Raw genomic sequence first — 21,013 nt, 5'->3', positions numbered from 1 at the left:
ACACGGACACCTACGCACATGCGCAACCACCCGCATGCGTAAACAACGCGCGCCCATGCTTCATTTGTGTCAACTGGCAACTGAACCTGTATACATTCAAACAATTGTTTAAGCAGATCCATGTTTTGACAAATCCATGATTTTCTTTTATTCAAACGTGTGTAACTTTATAAACATGTATAGTGCACAAATGTAGACTGCGCGCTTTTCCCCTTTTTTTAATCCCCTCTTTTTCCCATTATATAAATGTAATATATATATTTGAACTGTTTCCCTTTTTCCTTTTTTTTTTTTTTTTTTTTTTTTTTTTTTTTCTTTAATAAAATAAGTAGTTACATTTCATCTTAACAAAACTGTTAATTTATGAGCGGTAAATATTGCAGCTTCATTTTGGAAAAGTAAACCTTAAAGGGTTGGTGAAGATGAGTATCAGCGGAGTGGCACGGTGAAAAAGGTAGAAACAAAATGGGGGATGTAGAGAGCAGGGGAAATGGGATATGCCCTCTTGGTAGCACAAATCAGTTAGACAATTCGATGTACAAATGGGCCCTCCTCAGGTCATTTAGTTGGAGAAAATTGCAATGGTGCACGCTCTGCATGACTTGTTGTGAGCCGCACAAATCCTGATAGGGTTATATTTCGGCCAATAAGAAGGTATCCACGTACGATCGTCTTCTTGAGCTTTTCGCTCGCTAAATCTCATCATGGTGGGGGGATAAACACGTCCACATACCTATTGACATGCGAATGCATGCACATTGAACCGCGTCACGGGGTGTACATCCACCCTGCTAGAAGAAATATCTGCACATTTTGATGTACACCATTTTAAAATAATCGACCATGTTGTTTACGCTGAGCTGGGGCCTGGCGTCGATGAAGATAGAAACAGGGGCTCTCTCGTCACTCTTCCCGTCGTAGTAGTCTATGATGTATCTGATAGGATGGGAAGATGAGTAAGTAGTTGTTATAAGTGCGCATAAATGGGTGTAAGGATGAAATACGCAGATGGGGAGGGTTATGAATTCGATGCGAATATTAATCAGGCGTCTGCAGGGATACGTCCACGATGAGACAGGTAGACACCTTATTTGTATCCAATTAGTCGTGGTACGCCAACTTTCAGCATGCCTTTTTTTTTTTTTTTTTTTTTTTTTTCCCCTCTCCTGGTTTACTCACTTGATGGTATTTCCGCATCTGTCAATGTACCAGTCATGCCGATCAAAGGGTTTGTTGTATCCCATAAGGTTAAGCATGAAGGCCTTGAGGGAGAGTTTGTTTGGGAGGCCAATAAATCTGATTAGCTTCTGCTCCTTGCAAAGGTCGAAATATTTTTGTTCCTTCTTCATTATTCTTTTCCATGTTTCTTCATTAACTGCGTTGTGGATTTGAAGAGCCACGTCTAATTCCTCCTTGCTGTAATTGTACCCTGCGCACAAGGGGATGTGTATTGTGTATAAAAGGATTTGTTGCGTGTTCGGGAGGGTACTCCTCTTCTATAGCAGTTCTTTCCATGTGGGAACAGCCCAATGTGCCGGATGTCTCCGCAGAAAGGGAATAAAGAGAATTGCCTCTTTTGCAACTGAGCGTACGTACTAACCTTTTTTCTTAGTTGTGCGATAGAACTGATTCCTGGATGGGTAATACCAACTGCCGCTGTTGGAGGGGATGGAAGATTTTTCCTTCCCATCGGTGAAGGGCACGTTTTTTGGTTGGTCCATTTGGGTCTCCGAGGAGCAGAGTTATCATCGTCATCCGCGGTAGCGGCGTTATCGGTGGTTAACAACGTTGGGTTTGTTAACCCTGTTGACCACCTTGGTGGCGATGGTCGTTTTAATGCTATCGTCTCAGAAACTTCGTTACCATGGAGGGGTCTCCATCATTTGTATACTCTTACCCATTGTTGCCTTTAATTAGAATGCACTTGGGAATAGGTGGCTGTATTTTTTTTTTTTTTTTTTTTTTTTTTTTTTTTTTTTTTCACATTTTGCATCCCTTTCGGATTTGTGCAAGGAGGATATTTGTGCGATGGAAATTAAGTCAACTTTTTTTTTTTTCTTTTCAGGATGCTATGTGGGTCCGTTCGTTCATCACGATATGTAAGAGTATTTTTTTTTTTTTTTTTTTCTTCATTTTAAAATGAAACCTACTTGTGCATGAAGGAGGTTAAAATCACTTTGGGTGACATGGTATATATTACGTGTACCAGTGGATATGATCCACTTCACTGCATGTTGGATGTAAATCTCCGTTTATGTGAGGTATAGAACATATTTGCCGTGGGTAAAAGCCCCTTCATAAAGTTAAAAAGGGACCATATATGAAAGAACCGCGGTGATAAAAGAAGGGAAATAGAGAACGACCAATTTGATCAAACAATCGTCTCCTTGCATAGTCATCCCCGTGTAGAGAAAGTGGCAGAGAAGCTCTACCACCACTAGGACAATTTGACAAAATTTGATTCAAAATTCGGATAGTCGTTTTTTTTTTTTTTTTTTAAACGCGTAGAGATAAGCTATGCAAAGGAGTGACAAACTTTAACGAGTCCACTTGTGACGCTCTCTTCGCCGAAGATATAATATTACTGTTTGATGAAAAAATAGGAACCTCCCGTAAACATGGCGGAAATATTCAAAGGATCAGATTTGTTAGAGAATGAACAATTGAGGAAAAGGTTAAAGGCTCACATTGAAGCGGATTGCCTGGTGGGAATGCCAACCGAAACGGTTTACGGTCTGGGAGGGAATTCATTAAGCGAGAAATCTTTAAGGAATATATTTGAGATGAAGAACAGGCCGGTAAGTGATCCTATCATCTCTCATGTGTATGACATAAAGCAAGCATTTGACCAACTGTACCATGTGAATGTGTTCGAGATGTTTACTATATATACCTTAAGTAAATATTTTTGGCCTGGTCCTTTATCAATAATTGCTAAGGCAAAAAAGGAGCTGCCTTTAATCCTCACGGCACACACAGGATTCTGCGCTGTACGAATGCCAAGGAACAACATCGCCATAGAGATTATTAAGGTGAGCCAAGTTCCCATCGCAGCTCCTTCCGCCAATAAATTCCAACACATCAGTCCTACCACTTCTGCTCATGTCTTCCAAGAATTTGAAAAAGAAAAAATTATCATCTTCGACGATGGACAGTGCGACATAGGTATTGAGTCCACCGTTTTGAAGTTGGTTAAGTTTAAGAAAACGGGTGATAGGAAGCCGAACCGATTGAGCGGAGCAGGTGAAACTTGTGAGGCGATCCAAGAGGAGGAAGTCACCACCGATGATGAATACGAAAAGGAATGTACAGACGAAATGGAGTTTTTACGCGAAGTCACGGGAATACCCGCGTCGGAGACGAACGTAGAAGTTTACGATAGGTTGAAAGATCTGTTTGAGACCATTGGGTGGGGAAATAAAGTGGAGGATATGTCAAAAATGGGAGGTGAGTTGTCAAGGACGAGTGAATATCCCCTTTTGGAAAAAGTATTAAAGTACAAGAACCTGTACGACTATCGTATCCGAATTTATCGGAGGGGAAAGTACACGAAGGAGCAGATTGAGGAGGCTGTCAGTTCCTCACCTCTCCTCAAAGACATACAGGTCGACTTGTACGAAAAAATCAAGTTTGAAAATGTGGCAATTTTGCACATGGGGAAAGGGGGCCACTTGGGTCGAGAAGGTGGTATCCAGGCGGAAGGCACACTGGACGGGTCAGTAAATGGGTCAGTAAAGGCGGCGCTGAACAGTTGTCTTTCCAATTGCTTAGGTGGCAACACTGCGGAGGAGGAGGAGGTGCAGAATGAGGTGAGTCCTGGTCTCTTGCTCACTCATTACAGTCCCGTGGTGTCGACATACCTACTGGACGGTGCGGCAGATGAAGGAGAGCAAAGTGAGTTAATGAGGAAGAATCCAATTGCAAAGATATCCTTGGGAAGGTGCGTACTTTTAGATATCGGAGACTCTTTTGAACTTCACCAAGGGAACTTTCTCAAATATATTAATATCTCATACGAAGGAGTGGACACGAAAGAAGAACAAACAAAGTTGGTCATGAAGAACTTTTTCCTTTTTTTGAGACAGGCAGAAGAGTTAGCCATAGAATACCAGGCTGAGGGTATTTTAATTTCGATCTTAAATTTAAAATGCGTGGATGAGAGAAACCTCTCCATCTTTGATAGGATTTTCAGGGCAGCTTCGGGCAGAATACTGCACGTGGCTGTGCCACAGGTGGGGTCCTTGCGTTTGCTTTAGGGCGGTGCATTTCTGGCTGACCGGTGACACGAAGACGCGGTCATGCAATGATATGGCAAAGTTTGTATAGGTTGTTTTTACCCCACACACATACACACACATGCTCTATATTGTTAATTGGCAATTCCCCATGTAATCCACAAGGACACGTTTATTTTTCTCCTTTTTTTTTTTTTTTTTGGTAAAGAATAGGAGCTCGTTCGGAGGGGCCATACCATAGAGGTGGATACTGTCCTGTAGAGGGTTCTTTTTACATGTCCCCATTGGACGAAGCGCAAAAATGGCACAAACCGCCTTTGCCCCGTGACATTAATTTATATTCTCCGTGATGATAATGCAAAGGAAGTTGAGCACCACTTTGTAGGAGCCGAACAGGAAGATTAACGCATAAAAGAGGATTCCTCAAGCGAAGGACGCGTACTCTTCATGAGAGCTATCCTCGCAAATTTCACTTTGTTGCCTATCCCGGCGCACTCTAACTCATTCGTAAATTTTGGCCTTCCCTAAAAAATTATTTGTCTGATTCGATCAAAGGGGGAATAGTCCTCCTCCTTGCCTACTCCATCAATTGCACCATGGGAGGAATTTCTATTTAGATAAAATTTGTGTCTCCCTTCTTTTCCCCCCACTGTTTTGTTTCCCTTTCGGATAACATTCGTGAAGACATCCTCAGCAGGAGAAGACCGACCATTCGTGTATGTCACATGCTTGCCCCTGGTATGTCTTACCTGACCTGTTAATCTCTGACCGGGTCGTAATGTTGTCTAGGGAGAGCCGCCCATACGACTTACCCAAATAGAACGGGACTGACCCGGATTGAGAAGGCAAGGATGATGTGACACATCTATCGCGTCAATTGTGGTGAAAAGCTTATGTGCTTTGCTGATGTCTTTTTTGAATGGACAATCTAAACACATAGGCTTCCTTCTTCCAATAGTTTTTCCTGCCCTTTTTTTTTTTTTTTCCTATTTTTTAATTGTTCATATGAATAACTATTTGGCTTGACAGGCTGGTAAAGTTTTTTTTTCCCCTTTTTCCCTTTCCGTGGTATGCGGATTTGTCATTTCGTCTGTAACCCCATGTTGGAGGGTGAAGAAGCATATCCCCTGTGGGTTACTCACTAGTCGTTTTTCTTGTGTCAGTTTATCCAACTGGGTAAAATATTCGTGTGGGTAGTTCTTCCAATGGGAACTTGGGAACTGTTTCATTCACCTTGCAAATGACTTTCCTTTCGTTAAAAGGGGACATTCCATCCATAACTTTACGTTCGAATGGGAATAGGGATGGGTTAACTGAGAAGGAGATTAAACAGAGAAATGGCAAATAAAATGGTGATGTCTGAACGGTTCTCTGTCTGCTTATTTCACTTGTTCATACATAAAGAAATCTTTTCCTAGAAAAAAACATTAGGGGATTTGCGACTGCAATGTTAAAGGTATTAACCTTTTTAGGCCTTCGTCTGTTTAGGCGTTCGATCATGGATGCACTTATGCGTGTGGGCAGATATACTTCTCCTCATATGGGTGTGCTACATAAAGACCAATTCTCAAAAATGGGAAATGAGGAAAAAAAAAAAAAAAAAAAAAAAAATGTGACACTGGCTTACGTGGGGCACTCTCCCGCTGGCAGCGGCACAAGCACATTTGCCTAAACCTATGAAAATAAAACTAATTTGTCGTCCCCATTGCGCCTCAACTGTAGAGGCTACTCATTCGCATTGCGGTGGTGTAAGCGAATGTCGAAGTATACGGACTGCTTACCCGAGCGCCTATCTGCATGCACTGAAGTGAACTCATATACCCTCTCGCAGTCGCGCACCTTCGCACCTTCTCACCTTCACACTTTGTTTAATAATCTGGAGGATTTTTTTCCAATTTTGATTAAATATTATACGAAAAAGTAAGCAATAAAATGAGAAAAAAAAAAAAAAAAAAAAAAAAAAAAAGGGGAAGGAAACGGGAAGAAGGCGTAAATAAAGGTCCAATTTCTACACTTGTGTGTGTTCGCAGATTTTGGCACAGAAGGAGATCCCCACCCAACCGAACAGAAGGACTGGAAGGGAGGTCTAATTATTAAAGGGGAGTTTTTCTTGCTTTAGGGGGAAAAGATAGAGAGGGTAATCACAAAAGAAAAACATAAAGGAAAAATAATTGCACAAATAGGTGGGTAAATAAATACCCAACGGGGAAGGAGCACTTCTGCAGTGCTTATGCCCATTCATAAAGTGAAGAAGAGAGGAGGCGAAGCACAATTCGTGGGCACAGAAATTTGGGCTCTTGGGAGGATCAATGAGGAAGGGAGGTAATAAGGACCCCCGGTGAGAGACACAAAATGGAAAGAAACAATAGCGACACGAGGGCCAGAGCAGACAAGGGAAAAAATTCTTTATTTTTAAGAAAGGAAATCTTCGACCATGCAATTATATACACAACAAACAAGATAGAGGAAAACGCTTTACTAATTTATTTGAAAAATTTGTATGAACATTTTAAAAAGTCGAAAGAAAAGAGGGAAGATGGTGGGAATATTCACCACGATGATCAAATGTATGTGACCTTGGATAACTGGCTAAGTTACAATGAATCCATAAAAGGGCAAGACAACATTTGTTCCGCCAACCTTACCCATAATGTATGCAAATCTCTGTGGATCCTCTTAAGTATAACTTTACAGAGCGTAAAGAAAAAAAACAACGTCAATGGACAGAAGACGATATTTAACGCTACGTTGGAGGAACTGAACAAACAGGGGGGTGATCGAAGGGAAGGAGAAAGACATCGGGAGGATGTACAGTCAATGTGGAGAGATGATACAAACGGGATAATTTCTTTCAATTCGAATCACACCAATGGTAGTAGTCAATTTGGCAAAACGGCTATCCATATGGAAAGCAGTAGTGTGGGTGATGTAGAGCCCCACAGTCATTGTGGTGAAAGAAGAGACACTGCTCACGACGCATGGAATGAAAATTGGCTAGACGAGGAGGTGTGCATAGAGTTAGTCATATTTTTTATAATTTTGCAATTTTTGAAAATAGATAATGTGAAGAGGAAGTACGACAAAAATTTGAGTGAAGACAGTTGGCCTCACTTTGGAAGTTCTCCACGATCTTTATCCAATTCTTCATCCGGATTGGGTAGTGGAAATGGTATCGGAAGCAGTGGTGTGAATGGGAGTAGTAGCTCAAGTAACTGTGTGTCTAAATCGAACCTATCGGATTTTTTTCATTTTTGTGGGAAGAATTACAATCATTTTTTGAAGACTTACCTTATTGCCTTTTTATGTTCAACGGATATAGTCAATAGTAGTACCCTGACGGATACTCCTCTCTACTTCAAAAGCCAACATCTCTTTCTGCTCGATTTTATAATAGACACGAATGACCATACCAATGTGTATGAGAAGTACCTACAGAAAAATCAGCCAAAAATTCTGTACAAAACGAAGGAGATCTTAACCTGGCTGTTAACCAATTTGTGTATGGCCGATTCTGTAGGCGACGACATGGTGAAGGGGGCATCACCCAAGGGGCAGAGTCTCTCTCCCAACCCACATCCTCCATGTGGTAGTAACGATACAAATGGACCTCATTATGGCATCGAAAATATAAATAATGATATCTACGAGATTAATAATGTCCATGGAAAAACTATATACATAACAAGCGACAAGAATATAGTGAACATAAGTAACTGCAAAGAGTGCAATATTTTTATTTTTTCAAATGTAGAATATTTGAAGATTCATTTGTGTGTAAACTGTTGTATCATTTCGCTAGCCATAGAAATGATTTCAACTTTTTTTAATTCCAAGAATTTGGATGTGCATTTAGTAACGAGGAGTTTGAAGATAGAAAATGTCATTGATACCAATGTGTATGTTTACACCGAGACGAATATTATTATTTTTGGAGACACGAGAAATATTCAACTTGCTCCTTACAATATTTTGAATTCGAACCAGAGTAGGTGTCTCCGGAAGAGCAAGATATCCTTTGGTAGGAAGAATTGCGATTTGTTCGCCTTTCCTTTGAAGTGCAAGACCAGTTTGTTCCATTCGACGAATTTATCCGGGGGAGGAAACCTTTCCTTATCGTTAAAATGTTCCAGCGGTGCCCTCTGCAGGCGTAGTGACATAAGTGGTAAGAGAGCCACGTCTAGCGGTGCATCTGACATTAGTGCAATTGACATGGGTGCAACTGCAAACGGTTCCATTGCTGGCGATGCCACTATTGCGAACGATGTGATTTCGGCCGAGGAGAAAAATGAAGGCGCATGTGGCAAGTCATTTGACATGACCAACCTTTCCAGTTCCTTCACTGACTATGTCTACTATTTGCTGAGTCCATCCAAATTTTTTCTGACCGAGTTCCCTAGCCCAAATTGTTCTTCCAAAGGTGGAGACAGATCCTCCTCTGGTGGGGGAAAGCACGAAGAGGGATGCGCGAGCCATTTGGATGACTACCACGGAGATTCCCATAAGAAGGAAATAGCTCCCGAAAAAGGTACATACAACACTGGGGAGAATCAGAAATATGAATGCCTGTACCTCCCCGAGGTTTACAAAAATGCCATAGAAAATCAAGATGATCATATTTTGCAGTTTTTAAGCTTTATGGAGAGTATCCATCTTTCAGGTACGCAAATGCAAAAGGTGAAAAAAATACTAACTTATAAACTGTATGCATATTTGAAGACATCCAAGAAGGCCTTCCGTGTGCTCAACGATTTTGTTTCCCAAGAGCAGGAAACGCCGAGCGGTCGCTAGAGGGGAGAGGCCATGCGATGCGTTATCAAAGGGGAAAGTAGTCTGCCTAGACAAGACTAAAGAAAATCTTCATATCCGTACGAATTGGCGAATAATCCTTAATGGTCCTCTTGGTCTGTTACTTAGTTGGTCTGTTACATACTTAGTTGGTCTGTTACATACTTAGTTGGTCTGTTACATACTTAGTTGGGAGGTGTCACTACTCATTGCGTACGCGGCGGTGAGCGAATGCGAGTTTTTCGCTCGCAAACTGGGATAGCAACGCTTCCTGCGATTGCAGTTGCCATAGAATGTGTGTATTTTTATTTTATTTATTATTTATTATTTTTTTTTTGTGGCGTGCGCACCACAGTAGTTTCCACTGTTCAATGCGTTAATTTACAAATCTTACTTTTTTTATTTTCCATTTGGAACATGTGAAATTGTTAAAAAATGATATTCTCTCCTTTTTCGGTCTATCCTTGCGAGGACATGACAGAGGGTCAAGCGTTGCTATGTTCGCTGGCACGACGACGATGCGACACTTCTTCAAATTTAAGGAAATGTCCACGTGCTAACTGCGCATGATGGTGTTCAACTGTTGGGAAAAGTTAATCACATTATCGTATACATGCGTTGAAAATTTTTTCTTTTTTCCATCAGTGGCCCTGACCAAGCAGACATATTTTTTGTTGCTCTTGTTATCATCTTTGTTGGTCCTTTTATTTTTCTTGTCTGCGTTTTCCTTCTTGGTGATGGCGTTCTTCACGGTGCTTCTTTTGACTGAGTTGCGGGTGGTTCAGGGGGTGAGGCAAAAAGGGAAAGGGCAGCGCCCCAAATGTGAGTTATCCACTATGCATCATTTTCTATGCATCATTTGCCATGCATCATTTGCTATGCATCATTTGCTATGCATCATTTTCTATGTGTGTTTCCTTTTCATAACAATACATGTGTGCAATGTTAAGTAGGCACTTGTAGGTACGCATGTTTGGCACCGCTTGCCGAAGGGGTCTTTTCCCATTTGAGGGACACACAGTTGGCACAAGTGGAGAAGGAGCAACGTCCAACCCTCTTGTCTGTACTTACCTTTTTTCATGGTAATCCAAATGGACGTTTTTTTCTTCTCGTCTACCTCTCCACATAATTTGTTCAACTCTTCAATGAACGCAGCGTTGCTTAGCAGGACCATTTTCGTTCTAATTTTCTCTACGCGCTTGTTACCTGTGGATACATTTATATCGTTGCCGCTTCACTAGTGGAGAGAAATTGGGCAAAAAAAAAAAAAAAAAAAGAAAAAAAAATTGTTTATTCCTTAATTTGTAGCTTCATATCCAGTTCAGCAAAATGAATGAGTAGGACCAATGGGTTAATATACCCCCATGTAGCAAAGTTGGAAAAAAAAAAAAAAATTAAAAAAAAAAAAAAATATTATGCTCTTGAAGTATTATTTAAAGATCGAAGGGGGGATTTAAGTCCGGTCGGAATTGCAGTGCAGTAAATTAACTACATTACGAAATCGGGGAATTCTCCACCAAAAGTAAAAAAAAAAAAAAAAAGAAATATCTTCCCAATGTCATTTTAGCGAATATTCCCATTTCAGCAAACAAAGTAAAAAGCATCACTCTGATGTAACTGCTATGAGTGCGTAAAAAAAAAAAATGGCTTACCACTGTTGATAAGCGCTCGACGACTGTAACAGGAATAGGGCACACAGGAAATGGATCTGTGTTCCCTGGGGGGGGTGGAAAAAAAGGGGACATAAAATGATATACTCGGGTTGGAAGTATCCTCGGAGGTGATACCTATGTGGTGATACCTATGTGGTGATACCTATGTGGTGACACCTATGTGGTGATACCTATGTGGTGACACCTGTGTAGGAACTCCTACTCTACTGCACTTTGTCCTCTATCCTTACGGGGCATGGAGAAAGAACCGTCTTCTATAATAACGTATTTGCCTACATTAATACGACTGTGCATCCGAAGAGGAGTTTCAATGGGTTAGGGAATGTACATATGTGTGCATACCTGTTTTTCGATTCGCATGATGTGCGGCAAATCTCTCTTTCGTGTGGATAAATGCTCCATTGTATGAATAGGCAAGCATGGACCCGCCGCGGACAAGTAACATTGAATTTGTGGGTGATAAGGGAGTTGAGGAACTCATTAATAAGATAAGTGAGAATTATGAGGAGTGCACAAAGTATGATGCGTATATGGCGCAGGATGAGGAGGCAGAGGAGGAAGTAGATGATAATGAGAAGGAATATGTTGGGATGGGAGGCAGTTTCCAAAATGTAAAAACGTGTGGAAGGACAAAAATGGCAAGTATAGAAAAGCTGGAAAAAAAGGAAACCGCTAATTCGAGCAGTCGCGCAGATGGGAAAGCTCGTAAAGGATGTAACAACTCCGCAATGGACAACATTAGAGATTTTATTTTTAAAAAAAAAATGAGTAATAATAGGAATAATGGGAAGGATGGAAATTTTGGAAGGACTGGCCGAAATGTTTTCACCAATTTGAACGTAAGGTTGAGTCGTGTCTGCAGTGGGGAACCCTTCTAACATGGGTCTACTTGTCTGCCCCAACGCGACATCCCCGTTTATTACAAAAAATAAAAAGTATAAAAGTAACAAGGATATATAAGGGGCCCCTTTTTGTGTAGTATCTATTCTGCCACCTTTTTTCTTTACCCTCCTTTTCAGGTTAAAAAGAAACGAATAATGGAAAGCAGCGATGATTCAGACGAGAACTCCCACTCGGTGAAAAAAATTATTGACTACGTTAAGAAGAAGAAAAAGAATCGGAAGGGATGACATTGGAAGAGATGGCTGACTTGTAGGTGGTTTTTTTCTTACCTGTTGCAATGTGCAGTTTGAAGGGGCATTGCACAGACAACAGAAATGTGGACATGTCATAGAGCATTTTTATGCAAGGGCTTATACGGTGCATAAAATATGTTAATGCGCGCGACCTCTGCACATGACGTTTTTTTTTTTTTTTTTTTCTGTTTTTTTGTAAAATATGTACAGAGATGTTGCCAATTCCATGTGATATTTGTCTTTTTAAATTTAAAAGATTATTTTTTTTTTTCAAAATGTGGCACGAGCGAGGTGACCTTTCTTCGTACCAAAATTGCAGTAAATCAAATGGGTTAAAACGGAAAAAAGAAATGTTGAAAAAAAAAAAACAGCGCGAATGAATATTCCCCCACTTATGGTGTGCAAAGTGGAAAACATCACGAAAAAAAATATACGCTAGTGAGCGTAAAAGGAGCCTGCGAAAATTTGTGTGTGAGGAGAGGTATCTGCTTCGAAATTATTAGCGCGCTGTTTATCCGCAGAGATGGCTAGTAGAAGTTGAGCTTCTGTGAACACTCGGCATCCTTCATTAGCGCCGTGATGATGAGCTGCGTTTCGACATTTAGTTCCAAACCCATGTCTCCAGACTCCTTATCGATTTCCGCACTGACTTGCGTCCTGGAGGATTTGGTCCCCTCTGAGGCGTTTTTTTTAGAAGATTCGTTAAAGCCAAGGAGCATTTCTTTGTTTTTATTTTTCGCCAAACTTTCAAGTGGTATATAAGGACGAATGAGTAGAATTCCCATCTTCACCAACTTGTCTAACATAATTTTGAATAACTCAGTGTTGCTGCACATCCCTATATACTTGCCACTTGTTTCAACAAGAACTTTATATCTATTTAGAACCTTTTTATATGGAATGATAAAATCGTTGAGCATTCTTAACTCCACGATGATACAGGTCAAGAACATTTTAAATGGCCATGGCAAATAATTTATAGCATTTGTGAGTGGAGAATCAAATAGCTGATTAGTCGCTTCGGTAATATCTCTAGGTACAATTTTTTGCCCCCTTCTATTTTCGAAGGCCTTCCTACATATTTGTAAAGCCTTTCGGATATCACCAGATACATTGGCCACTTTCCTGGCACATAGTTGTATAGCTGTATGATCAATAATTTCTTTACAATTTTCTAAACGTTCTTTTATAATTTTTTCTATTTCGTCTCCTTTATATGGACTGAACACTAATCTGCCAAATGCTAGACGCGACCTACATCTAGGTATTAAGCGTTCAGGTAAATCCATGGTATTTGAAATGGCTATTAGAACCAATTTACTGTTTATCTTAGTTGGCCAATCGAAGAGAGTAAACAAAACCTTTTGTGTTTTCGTAATGAGGTAATCAATCTCGTCTATTATAAGTATCGATACATTTCGGGTGTCTTTTTTATTTTGGTTAAACAGTCTATCAAGCATTTTAAATGAGTTTAATGCATTTGGTGGTTTCTTATTGAACATTTGCTTGTACAGAACTTGATAAGCTGCATTTGGATGGACTACATTCATTCCGTTTATTTCGAACACATTAAAATTCGGTAACAATTTTTGCTTCGTCTTGTGTTGAAGGAGTTGAATGACACTGTATACGGTAGCTGTTTTCCCCGTTCCTGGCATTCCACTGATGTATAATATTTGATTACTTCCTGATTGTTTAATACCTGATTCTAGAAATGCATGGACTTCTTTTATTTCCTTCTCTCTACAGGGGAGATATTTTGGGACTACATCTAACTGCATCATTCGGATGGCTTTATCTGTGGGGTCTGTTATATTGCGTAATAAATTGACGTAATAATTTTCTTGATCCTGTTTTATGAAATCTTTTATATCTACTTTTGGGTTCTTTTGCGAACTCTGCTTGGGTGTACTACCATTTGTTTTGTTTCTACTTTGGTCTTTCTTTGCGCTACTAGTAGCAGTATTACTAGGACCGATTTTAGATTTATGACTTTTGTTTTTGGTCCCGCCTCCTTCGTTCTCCTTCATCTTTTCTATAATCAATTTGAGCGACTTATTTTTGCTACTCTTTTTATTATTGGAGAAGGAGTAGTATAGGTCGCTGGAACCTAGGACCAAATTATCCCAGTGTTCACTGTTCTGGATTTCACAAATTCTTTCTTCTCTTTCTTTTAAATATTGTGTGCAAAGGAATTTGTCTTTTCCCTGTTTACGCGTTTTGTCCTCATCGTACAGACTCTTCTCATTATACACATTGATTTTTTTTAAAATCATTTTGGCGTTTAATATTTTGAAATTTATATTTCCGAGTAGGTAAAAATTTTTGGTCTCATCGTCTAGAAATACTTCAAAATCTGCCTTGGCTCTTCTGGATTTTTGCTTCTCACACAGGTGCTTTATGTATGGGGCGTCGTGTTGGTCAATGTATATGCACACTTCTGCTTCAACCTGGTTGGTTGCTTGATTTTTGTAGAAGCTTGATATTTTGCCCTTCCTCAGTTGGTACCCATTTCTCTGCTTGTTCTTATTCTTGCTCGATTGGTTCGTGGTGTTGATGCCGCTTGTCCCTGCGTTGAATTCCCCGCCACCTGTACACACAAGCAAGACGTCGTCCCCAATGGTATACTCCACTTGGTTTATGAATAGACTTTCATAAATCACTCCGTCTTCGTACTGACAGGAGTTGTTTTCAACGAGTTTGATGCAAGTGTCCTTGGTAAGTTTTGCCACTTCTTCGATTGTAAATTCTTTAAGTTCTTCTGTACTCTCCTTTTTGATTCCGCCTCTTTCCTCGTTCACAGGGAGCATGCTGCTACGTTTGTTAATGGTTGCGGCGTGTCTGAGTGGCGCGTTCTTTTTCTGCGCATGCGTCGGTGTCTCCCTTTGTATCTGCTTATGCGTGAGCGTGTCCTTGATCGTCTGCCTCTTCTTCTGGGGCGAGGAACTGCTCCTTGTGCTCGGTCTGCTGCTTCCCAGGCCGGTACTTTCGCTATCGTCATCTTCATCACTTGTGCTGCTTCCGTTGTGGCTGTGGCGAGCCTGACTGGGCACTCCCGTTTTCGCTTTCTTGAAGAAGTTTTGATAGACGTAGGAATCCTTCCATAGGCACTGGCTCTTTCTCTTAAGGAGAACACTGGAGCGCGTCCCGCTGACGACTCTCTTTTCGTCCTTCTTCTGCTCCCCTTTGCTCCTCAGGGAATTCTCCTTCGTCACGCTCCTGAGGATTCGCACATCATCATTAGAGTGATCCACCTTAGTTTTTTCGGTGTTCCTTTTTTTTTGTTTGCTTCCCTCGGCGTCCTCATCGTAGTTATTTTTGTCTGTGCTGGACTTACTTGTGCTGGACTTACTTGTGCTGTATTTACCTGTGCTGTGATTTCTGGGCGATCTTCTCATGCGGTCATAACTTTGTGTGTGTGTAACTCCCGTTTGTTTGTTGAGGATTTTACTACCTCTTTCCACCTCCCGAGGTGAAGTATCCGAAGAGATAATGACGTGCGTCACCTGCGGCTCGTGGACGACACTTGGACTGTGCACGGAGGAACTACTCTCCGATATGCACGAATAGGTTGAATATGGGGAGGAAAAAAAGGACGAAGAGGACGAGTCGAAGCTGTGTTTCTTCTGATTGTTCGTTTTTATAGTCGTGGTGACAGTGGTTTGATTTTTTTTAGGCGTTTCACTTCTTTCATTTAATGGAATGTAAAAGTCTACAGTGTTATTTTGAATTTGATCATACTTGGGGAGGAGCCTTTCCTTTTTCTTCTGTTCCTCCTTCCTCGGTGTGCGGGGAAAACTTTCGATGCTCAGTTTGTTCACATCTAACTTTATGCCTCCTTTCGTAGGGCTCAAAATTTCGTTATCGTTTAGGTGAAAATTATGAACCTTACGAAAATGGTGCCTTTCGTGATCTTCCCGACGTTGGAAAGATTTGTGAGATTCGTAATTTTTGTGTTTTTTTTTATTTGGAGTCATTTTTTTTTAAAAGGAGGATACGCACAATTGTATGTTACCACGTTGAATTTTTTTTTTTTTTTTTTTTTTTTTTTTTTAGGTGCAAAGAGGATGCACTATATTTTGCTAAAGCCTTGAGAGGGAAAAATGGAAAATTGTTACTTTTTCTTTTTTTTTACATTTTCTCCTTCAAAAAGTTTAGCAAAATAATGCATCCCTCCCTTTTGCGCTGTGTATTTTCCACTTTTTTTGGGAACATCTTTCTCTGTTTTGTCGCCAAAGGAATTTTACCTTTCCGCGTTTGATGTATATTTGTGGGAGATTAACACCGAAATGAGCGTAATCCCAGGTGTGTGAGTTCTCAAAATGGTTTAACTAAAATTTATTTTTCCATTTTAAAAGGAGCCAAAAAAAAAAAAAAAAAAAAAAAAAAAAAAAAAAATTTAATATGGTAACAGCTTCTCGATGTAACAATTAAGGTTTGGACGGGAAAGATATTCTCAGGAAGGTATACACACATCTCTCTCGAAGCTTGACACATTATTTTTGCTTGCGGGTCGTAAGAACTAATTTCACGATTGTGTGCAACCTTCTCCGGATGCATGCAAGAACGTATCACACACAAGGAGTTATGTAGCTACTGCGCGTAGAAGCTTTACCCGTCTGCTTTTTTTTTTTTTTTTTAAGCGAAAAATCGCGTAGTGGCACTGCCGTAGACAGGCACAGTAAACCTTCTGCGAAAAAGCCCTTATCATTTGGATGTGTGTGAAGTGGGTATAAGAGGCAGTGGAGAAAAAAAAAAAAAAGCATAAGCAAAAAATGCGCAAAATTGCTTAATAACTTCGTAATGAATGAGTGAACATTGCGGAAAAGGGACATCACACGGAAGCAAAAATGTGGGCATACAATCTTGGGTGTGCAAAATTGCACTTTTTTATACGTCCTGCTTCGCCACGATATTCTTTACGAAGCACTTTGCTGATAAGTCTCTGCTTTTTATTTGAGGGGTTTCCGTTTTTTTTTCCCCCTTTTGTGAATTAAAAAAGGGAAAAAGGCATGTTCTCCTTTTGTTAAGTATGGATTGTAACTATGCCAAGTATTGGAATTTATCCTTTTGCGCTAATTCTGTGCCGTACCGAGGGCGCTTCGCCGGCACGCACACACACCATTGGGAGGATGCGAGCTATTCACTTTTTGAGTAAGTATTCTATATGTGATGACAAGAGTTCCATTTTCGTGGCAACTGAATTGGCATTTTTGTATGTGCCCTTTTGAGAGAATGACAAAAGGGTAGACTTTTTTTTTTTTTTTTTTTTTTTTTTTACAACAAAGTTAGCGTTAATAATTTTTGCTAATCAATTTGGTGGAGCAAAAAGTTAGTAGCTTTTTTTTCAATCACAGAAAAAAAAAAAAAAAAAAAAAAAAAAAGCGATGGTGATTATGTTGAAAATGTGTATGAACGGTGGCCCATTTTAGCTGGGTAATTTTTCGCTCCTTTTCCATAAAGAGTTGTCATTGAATTTTTTTTCTGTTTCTTTTTTTTTTTTTTAACCTGTCAATTTAATACGTAGAAGGGCCTTTTTGCCTTTACGTTGATTTATCATTATGCGGTGTGGCAATGGTAGAAAAGGAAGAGAGTATTATTTTTCAAATGTACATTCATCGAGGGGGAAAGAAACTACGCTCCACTTGTAATATTACTACACACACACAGTCTATCTGTACCGAACGTATGTTATGCGTATGAGAACGAGTCTGTTGGTAAGTCAACAAAATGTGAACACTCCGCGTGTTAAATTCAATGGGTGTGTGGAAATATGTGTGGTGTAATTATCACAAAAAATCTCTACTAAAGATACAGAAAAGTGACTAACCACATGCCCCTTACCGCTGGTGTGAACTGTTGGCGACAAGTATATTAACCCATGAGAAGATTTTCCCATGTGATGTGTTTGTCACTACACCCTTTCTGCTGCTGGGTCATGAAAGGTGAAAATAGTTGAAGGGGTACATTTACATTCTTTGTGTCATCCCTCTTAATGGAAAAAATGAAGAAGAGGAAAATTATAACCCCCTTTGGTGGATTTGTTCAAAACACACCTTATGTCAGGCGGGAGTACCTTTTGGCAAATTCGTTTGCATGTGAAATTACGGAAATGGGAAGGACCAAAGCGGGTGGAAAATACCCCGAACATGCGAATAATATGCGCTTTTGTGTGATAGAAAAGTAAACTCACTTGTGGTTTGCTAAGTTACGTTCAACACTTCTTATATACGGATGGAGTAAAGAAGGGCGATGGAAAAACACACATATATATATATATGCGGATGTGGTTGGTATAATGATGTATAATTGCAGATAAGCTATTCTGGCAAAAATGGCATATCCTCCCAGGGGTATTTCCTAAACTGGTTAACCTAGCTTAGGCAACGTAGTTTCCTCAGGGATAGGATGTTATACAACACGGAATGTGCTAGGGAATTGTTCTGTACCTTCTTTATATCAAGGAGGGGATCAAAAGAGGGTATACATTTGTCGGTTGGCTAATTTATCCGTCCCCCTAACTTACGTTTACGTAGGTACACATGGGCACAAGAATACGCTGGGCGCCATGCGTTATGAAGCAGGCAAAAAAGTACAACTATATATGAAAGCAAAATGATATGAAAAAAAAAAAAAAAAAGAAAAGGGGGGAAAAAAACATTTCAGGCAATTGTCAAGGTTAGTAAATAAAAAGTAATGCCTCGAGTAGGAAGAAATAGATGAAATGAAAATAATATTTGTAAGATACGAGTTATTTACTACATTTATTTTGGAGTTAAAGTTTTCTTCGCATATAACATGGTTTTCATGGGGAATTTTATATATTTATTGAGTGTACCGCAAAGCGATACATTTTTATAAATATAAACACGCACGAGGGCTTGAAAAAGAAAAAGGGCCACCGACATGACATATGTATGCGTAATGTTTAATTATATTAAGGAAAAAATGAATATGTAAAAATATAAATGTATTATAATACCCATTTTATGGATAACCCATGGATGAACCCGCATAAGGGGGAATAAAGCCACTTAAAGAGCAAGAGCGGTACGCAATACACTGTGGCGCAGGTTATATAATACATATATATATTAAAAAAAAAAAAAAAATACGATGACACGTACGGGCATTTATATGCGACATATATATAAGCGCAGGGGGCAGAATGGATCACATAAAATGAATACAAATATACATAATATTTTTTGTATATCATAACAGTTATTAAATGGGCGCCGTAATTGTACATTTTTTATCCATATATTGCCGGCTTGTGCTCGCTTATATATATAACGTACTGTATTTGCGCGTACATCCTCGCGCAAGTTTGGCCCCTTATTTTCTTCGCAAATATTTGAGCGCCAATTTTTAAAGCGCGAAAATTATATGAGTTATATATTATTCTCCTCCTTAACCCCAAAGCTGCGGCGCTTTATTCCGGGCACTAAAAATATATTGCCCCTACTATTTATATATATATATTGCCATGCATTACACTCTTATATTATGTATATTTTAAACGTAGCGCATGTAATAATATTAAGCTTGTAAAATTAAAATAATACCTTTTTCCCCGTCGTGCCCTTCTCGCTTGAACTTGGAATACCCTCTGTTTCATCGCATATTTTGAGATGTAATTTAGGAAGGAATCGCTTCACCTCGGGAAGCACATAGGCGATCGTAGCGCAACGTATATTTAATGTACATCAGTTTATACATATATACCGCTTAAAGGTCGCAAAAAAAAAAAAAAAAAAAAAAAAAAAAAAAAAAAAAAAAATATTACATATAAATCCATACGTAGCGTACTTAATAATAATGAGCATATCATGTACCCATTCCTTCTTGTGCAGTGCTAAGTAATATTATATATCGCGGCAGGCCGTCACGTTTTTGCGCATTTGTACGTACGGAGTATTTTATATATCCTTGCTTACAAACGCAAAGGGTTAATTTATTTATATATATAATATATTTATATATATATATATATTTTTTCCCCCATCGTTATCATTTACGCTTTTTAAGATTCGGTAATGCACGTGTCGTGCCCGTACTGTATTCACCATTTTATGCGATTACGCAAAGAGATATTACTTAAATTTTATGCTTTTTTATGCTTCACTTAAAAAAGATGCAGCGCAAGTAATAATGCATATGCAATTGCAATATACTTACAAGTATAATATATATATAATAAATACATATATATAAATATATATAGTAATTATTTTATAGTAAATAACATATAAGCAACATTATACGTATAATTACATACAGCATAATGATATATTCGTAAGAGTATAATCAAAAACGTGAATTGAAAAAAATAAATATATTTAAAATTATTTAACGAGTACCAAAAGAATATTTTACTTTTCAATTGAAAAAAGTATATTTCCTCCCTTTTTTTTTTTTTTTTCTTCTTATTATGTACTTTCATGCAAAACAGTTAAGAGACCTTCATATCGCCAGTTAATACGAACGAATGCTTATGCGCCATTTACTTGCCACGTATACAAACATACATGTGAATGAATTGGTCCCCCATCCCCTACTTAAGGGCTAACGCGTATGATACGTATATATGTACATATAAACAAGTACGTATTTGTACGTATATATATATATATTAATATATACCCTTCCTTACGCAAGTACATGTCCCCATCGAAGGAGTAAAATCTCTTCACGCGTCCCCACTTTAACAAAAAAAACGTAAAGAAGCATTTTATTTCGTTTTTTTTTTTTATTTACATTATATACCTTAGCGCCGCATCTTTGGCGTATAAGTGTTGGCCATTCCTCCACGCACAGTTTTCTTCGACGATAAAAAAAAAAAAAAAATTGTTAACATACACACAAAACGTGAATGCTCTTTCCCCCCCTTTCACAGTGTACATTCTGGTACCCCTGCATACACCACGAGTATAAGCTTATTTATCAAAAATTGCAAGGTTCAGTGAACTCCCAATATACAAGCACACACTTTCTCGATAGTGGTCCTTAACGCAGTGAAGGGTGTACTCCCCGTATGTGCATATATATACGTACACTTCTTTTTATAGCAGAAAGTGTTCGTGTATAATATTTGCGTCCCCCATCGCTTTAAAGAGTACCCATTCTAAGGTGCGCGCATCTTTACTCAGCGTTACTCGCACGGAAAATTCCCGAGTTTGCG

The 21,013-nt window shown here is 39.2% G+C and overlaps 6 protein-coding genes across 6 annotated transcripts; 3 read left to right on the top strand and 3 right to left on the bottom strand.

Moving 5' to 3' along the window:
* Window positions 1-791: 791 nt before the first annotated feature.
* On the bottom strand, window positions 792-1,721 carry PKNH_1303400 (cytochrome c1 heme lyase, putative; the record flags this gene model as incomplete). The annotated part of the gene is made up of 3 exons (XM_002260505.1): window positions 792-936; window positions 1,180-1,429; window positions 1,601-1,721. The coding sequence occupies 3 exons, from the start codon at window positions 1,719-1,721 to the stop codon at window positions 792-794; spliced, it is 516 nt and encodes a 171-aa protein (XP_002260541.1).
* An 897-nt stretch (window positions 1,722-2,618) lies between these two features.
* Window positions 2,619-4,256, top strand: PKNH_1303300 (threonylcarbamoyl-AMP synthase, putative; the record flags this gene model as incomplete). Its single annotated transcript, XM_002260504.1, has 1 exon — window positions 2,619-4,256. One exon carries the CDS (start codon window positions 2,619-2,621, stop codon window positions 4,254-4,256), a length of 1,638 nt encoding a protein of 545 aa, XP_002260540.1.
* Window positions 4,257-6,587: 2,331 nt separating this feature from the next.
* On the top strand, window positions 6,588-9,023 carry PKNH_1303200 (TBCC domain-containing protein, putative; the record flags this gene model as incomplete). Its single annotated transcript, XM_002260503.1, has 1 exon — window positions 6,588-9,023. The coding sequence occupies one exon, from the start codon at window positions 6,588-6,590 to the stop codon at window positions 9,021-9,023; it is 2,436 nt and encodes an 811-aa protein (XP_002260539.1).
* Window positions 9,024-9,576: 553 nt separating this feature from the next.
* PKNH_1303100 (signal recognition particle subunit SRP14, putative) lies at window positions 9,577-10,194 on the bottom strand (the record flags this gene model as incomplete). Its single annotated transcript, XM_002260502.1, has 2 exons — window positions 9,577-9,785; window positions 10,092-10,194. 2 exons carry the CDS (start codon window positions 10,192-10,194, stop codon window positions 9,577-9,579), a joined length of 312 nt encoding a protein of 103 aa, XP_002260538.1.
* A 918-nt stretch (window positions 10,195-11,112) lies between these two features.
* On the top strand, window positions 11,113-11,823 carry PKNH_1303000 (conserved Plasmodium protein, unknown function; the record flags this gene model as incomplete). Its single annotated transcript, XM_039114222.1, has 2 exons — window positions 11,113-11,532; window positions 11,713-11,823. 2 exons carry the CDS (start codon window positions 11,113-11,115, stop codon window positions 11,821-11,823), a joined length of 531 nt encoding a protein of 176 aa, XP_038969868.1.
* A 533-nt stretch (window positions 11,824-12,356) lies between these two features.
* PKNH_1302900 (origin recognition complex subunit 1, putative) lies at window positions 12,357-15,806 on the bottom strand (the record flags this gene model as incomplete). The annotated part of the gene is made up of 1 exon (XM_002260500.1): window positions 12,357-15,806. One exon carries the CDS (start codon window positions 15,804-15,806, stop codon window positions 12,357-12,359), a length of 3,450 nt encoding a protein of 1,149 aa, XP_002260536.1.
* Window positions 15,807-21,013: the final 5,207 nt, after the last annotated feature.

This window comes from Plasmodium knowlesi (assembly GCF_000006355.2).
Source record: "Plasmodium knowlesi strain H genome assembly, chromosome: 13".
NCBI classification, from domain to species: Eukaryota; Apicomplexa; class Aconoidasida; order Haemosporida; family Plasmodiidae; genus Plasmodium; species Plasmodium knowlesi.
The sequence above is the reverse complement of the archived record's forward strand: the minus strand, read 5'-3'. Positions and strand labels throughout refer to the sequence as shown.